Genomic DNA, 4,951 nt, shown 5'->3' with positions numbered 1-4,951 from the left:
GATTTGTTGTTTCTTTACTGTTTGGAATACGAACCAAAGGAATTGTTCCAAGTACGTGACTTATTTATAAGTTGGAGGCGTGGGAATACAAACAAAACTAGGTGAACTATAGGTTTAGTTGCTTGGTCTCAACTATACGAAGTTGGTTTAATTTTGTGTAGCGGCTTAATTCTGAGAGTATTCAATTCTGGACAAGGTCCCAGGGTTTTTCTGCATTTTCGGTTTCCTCGTTAACAAAATCTTGTTGTGTCATTTACTTTATATTTCCGCATCATAATTGTTTATTATAATTAAAGTAAATTACACAAATGTTAATTCTTATTTACTTGATAAGCAATCCTATTGTGTTTGGTTAAGTCCGAACCTTTGTATCAAATAAACATACTTCGTTGTTGTGTTGTCTCGATCTCGCATCCATAGACGATCACACGAAGTGTGAACCAATTAGTTGTATTGTCTCGACTTAGTCCATAGACAATCACTTTCGGAGAAAGGACTTTATAGGTAGGAAAAGTTTTAGCTTGAGGTATATTTGGGTACCCTCGCCTTTTCAAGAAGAGATTCAATGTGCTGACAATCCCTCTCAAGTAATAATTACTGCATCCCAGATGGATCACCCTATTATTACTGAGGATTCTAGTGATTCTAGCTCTAAAGATGGTGAAATTAAAGAGGTTAGTACTTCAGATTTAATTAACAGTAGTACAATTTCTACTCATGTTACTATTTTAGGAAATGATCCTGCTAGCCCTAAAATGGTTACAAAGAAGATTATTGCTGGAAAAAAAAGCTCCTGCAAAGCCTATTAAACCTGCACCTGTTACTAGGAAAGCAAGTAAAGAAATTCAGAAAGTTTTGTCTAGTAAGGTGATTTCTCCCCAAAACACTTCTCAATGAGAATGATTTTTTGGAATGTCAGAGGCCTTAAGAGAGATAAGGCCAAAGACAAATTAAATTCTTTAGTTAAGCAAATAAATCCTTCTTTAGTTTGGATAACATAACCTAAAATTCAATTTAATTCTAAGAATAGAATAAAACTTCCTGGAATGCACCATAAAATAATTCATAATACTTGTGATAGTAGGAAAGCAAATATCTGGATTTTTTGGAATTGTTCCATTTCTCTCCTTCAGTTATATTTTCTTCCAGGAAATGCATTATCATTGAGGTTGGGGGTGTTTTAGTCACTGGTATTCATGCAGATGTACTTACAGCTAATAAAAAAGAATTATGGGCTGATCTGATCAACATAAGTAATCTACACAAACCTTGGTTGGTTATAGGAGACTTTAATACAATTACTTCTATAAATGAAAAAGAAAAGTGGCAGAAGTCCTCTGACTGCAGCTTTCAATGATTTTAATGAATGGATTGATCAATATGGTCTTCTTCTAGCTCCTAAAAGTGGTTGCAATTCTCTTGATCAAATGGAAGATGTGGCAGGAAAAGAATTCTCTGTAATCTTGATAGAGTCCTTTTCAATCAGCAATGGCTAAATAAATACAATGGTTGGAAATATCATGTTACTTCAAGGGGATTCTCTGAACACAGCTGTCTCATTGGAACTACTTCAGATATTAGTAAACCAAATACTTCACCTTTTAGATTTCATAAGATATGGATTACACACCCTGAATTTTTAAAAGTGGTTACTGATTCTTGGAATGAACAGATTACTGGAAATCCTATTTTTATATTTATGAACAAATTGAAGATAATTCTAAAAAAGTGGAATTGAGAAATTTTTTGCAATGTTCAAGTAAAACTGAAACAGGCAGAAAAAAAAGTTACTGAAACCAACATATTATCTGATGCTGATCCAATTAATGTAGAATTATTGAAAAATTATGTTACTGCTAGAGGTATCAGGGATCTGGCAGCTCAAAATTATCATACTATGTTAAGTCAAAAAGCAATAATAAACTGGTGATGCAGACATTGAATTCTTTCATACTTCTATCAAGCTCATAGAGACCAAAAATATTATTTCAGAACTTGAAGATGAATCTGTAACTATTGTTACAAATCAACAAGAGATTGCAAGTATACTTCTTAACCATTTCAAGCAAAAATTTGCAGTAGAACCAGTACTTATTTCTGACCGTATATTAACAGCAATTCCTAATATTATTAGCACAGAGGAAAATAAAATGCTTGAACAAATTCCTACTCAAGAAGAAATAAAATAAGTTGTTCTTAGTCTAAATCAAGATGGTGCAGCTGGACCATATGGTTTTACAGGAATCTTTTATAGAGAAGCTTGGAATATTATTAAATATGATCTTGTGCAAGCTACACAATATTGCTGGAGTGATTAAGTAATTCCTTCTGGCTTAAACTCTAATTTTCTTATTCTTCTACCAAAAGTTCAAGGTGCAAAAGAGAACAACTCGGTTCAGACCAATTGGTTTAAGTAATTTATGCTTCAAGATGTTTACAAAGATTCTTACTTTAAGAATGAGCATTTTATTACATAAACTTGTTTCCCCACAACAATGTGCATTTATCAAGGGGAGAAATATATATGAGCAATTTCTTTTGGCTCCAAAACTAGTAAATGAAATGAATATTAAAAGAAGAGGGGGAAATGTGGGTTTAAAACTTGACATATCTCAGGCTTATGACACTATAAGCTGGGATTTCCTAGTAGCAATATTGAAGAAATATGGTTTCTCAGAGAGATTTACAAACTGGATTACAGTTTTACTAAAAACAACAAAAATTTCTATAATATTGAATGGTGGACCTATTGGATATTTTGGTGTTGGAAGAGGGGTGAAACAGGTAGATCCATTATCTCCACTTCTTTATGTATTGGTTGCTGATACACTAAGTAGGAATTTGACTCAACTCATTCAGGAGAGGAAAATTCAGCCCATGGTCATCAGAAAAGGTATTTATCCATCATATTTATTCTTTGCTGATGATATTTTTATCTTCTGCAATGGATGTAAACAATCTCTGGTGAATCTTAAACATCTATTAGTAGAATATCAAAGAGCTTCAGGTCAACTAGTTAGTGCTTCCAACAGTAAGTTCTTCATTGATGGGACTTCTAATATAAGACAAAATCAAATTGCAAAATACATGAATATGGAATTGTTTGTCTTTCCTGATAAGTATTTGGGTGTAGTTCTTGTTCAAGGGAAAGTAAAAATTGAACATCTATGGTCCTTTGTGGAGATGCTGCAAAAGAGACTGGCTACTTGGATTGGTAAACTTTTAAATTTCCAAGCTAGACTAACTATATTAAATTTGTCTTAAGTAGTATCCCTTTATATAACATGTCCATATATAAGTGGCCTAAAAAAATAATTGCTACTTGTGAAAAAATCCTGAGGAATTTTTATGGAGTGGGAATGCTGAAGAAAAAAAATACATCACTATTGCTTGGGATAAAATTTGTGCACCATTGGAGAAAGGAGGTCTGGGTATTATAAAATTTGAAGATATTAATAAAGCCTTACTGATGAAACTGTTATCTAGAATTCTTAAATCCAATGAAGACTGGGCAAAAATTTTGTTAGCCAAATATAAAGATAAAAATGGTCACTGGATTTCATATTATAAACAATCCTCTGTCTGGCCTGGTATTAAATGGATTCTTCGGGAATTTGAGGAAAATACAAGATGCTTAGTTGGGAATGGTGAAAATATCTCTGTCTGGAATGACTCATGGATTTTGGATGCAAGCATTAATAAATACTTCCCTGAGAATGAATACATACAACAGAATATCCATACGAAGGTTAAGCATTTGATTGTCAATAATACATGGACTATTCCTGAAGATATGCTTCTTTTCTTTTCAACTGAAGATCTCTCTATTCTTACTAATACAACTGATAAACTAGTGTGGACTTCTACTCAAGATGGTGAATTCTATGTCTCCAGTGCTATAAATTTGATCAGAAAAAAGCAGCCTAAACTGAAGTGGTATAAGAAGATTTGGAACTCTTGTGTACATCCCTCTACAAGGGGAGCTGCAAATACTAATGAAAACACTTCTAAGAGAGGTATGATTCTTGCTTCCAGATGTTTTCTTTGTCACAAAAATCAAGATAACATGAATCATATTTTGTGGGACTGTAACTATGGTCAAATTTTATGGAGTTGGATAGGTAGCATCTTTGCTTTTAAAAATCCAAAATCTTTCGATGAAGTTGTCAATCTATGCAAGAATAAGAGTTCAGTTATTCAGGAATTGTGGTATATAGCAGCCTAACACCATGGTAGACATATGGTTCACCAGAAATAGAATTTTCTTTGACAGTATTCTGCCTAATAGCGACAAAGCTAAAATTAAGATTACCAGGATGGTTTATGATTATGAGATTAGACTTAAAGGTTTCATGAATAACACAAGATATGATCTCCAAATCCTTAAATATTTTGATATAGGTTGTAGGAAAGTGAAATTTTCTAAGGCTATAGAATTTTCATTCTTTCTTCCTGAGCCAGAAAATTTCTTATTCTGTTGTGATGGTGCTTCAAGAAGGAACCCTGGGAATGCTGGGTATGGTTTTATTGTCATGGATAACATTGGGAGATTCATATCAGCTAAAAGTGGAGGTCTGGGTATATCCACAAATTTCATTGCAGAGATTATGGGGACTTTGTGCGCTATGGAATGGGTTGTTAAAAACCACAAGGAGAAAATTACTATAAACTCTGACTCCACTGCTGCCATTTCTTCTTACATGAAGAACAAATTACCTTGGTTTATATGGAATAGATGAAAGTTTGTCAGTACAAGACTAAGACACATACACTTTAATCATGTTTATAGAGAAGTAAACTTTTCTGCAAATTTTTTTGCTTAGAAAAAATGTTCATCTCTCAAAGGGAAAGGTGATGAAATTCTCCGAAAGACCTCTTAAAATGCATAAAATGGAATGGCCAGATACTATCTATTACAGGTTTGAATGAAGGCTCATTTCCTTCTGCTGAT

At 33.2% G+C, this 4,951-nt stretch overlaps 1 protein-coding gene across 1 annotated transcript; it reads left to right on the top strand.

The window, feature by feature from the left end:
- The first annotated feature begins 2,562 nt into the window (after nucleotides 1-2,562).
- On the top strand, nucleotides 2,563-4,739 carry LOC113360377. The gene is made up of 4 exons (XM_026603890.1): nucleotides 2,563-3,214; nucleotides 3,369-4,016; nucleotides 4,122-4,209; nucleotides 4,316-4,739. Exons 1-4 carry the CDS (start codon nucleotides 2,563-2,565, stop codon nucleotides 4,737-4,739), a joined length of 1,812 nt encoding a protein of 603 aa, XP_026459675.1.
- Nucleotides 4,740-4,951: the final 212 nt, after the last annotated feature.

The sequence above is a fragment of the Papaver somniferum genome, chromosome 3 (assembly GCF_003573695.1).
Source record: "Papaver somniferum cultivar HN1 chromosome 3, ASM357369v1, whole genome shotgun sequence".
NCBI lineage: Eukaryota > Viridiplantae > Streptophyta > Magnoliopsida > Ranunculales > Papaveraceae > Papaver > Papaver somniferum.
Note: the sequence above shows the minus strand (reverse complement) of the source record. Positions and strands in the feature narration are given on the sequence as shown.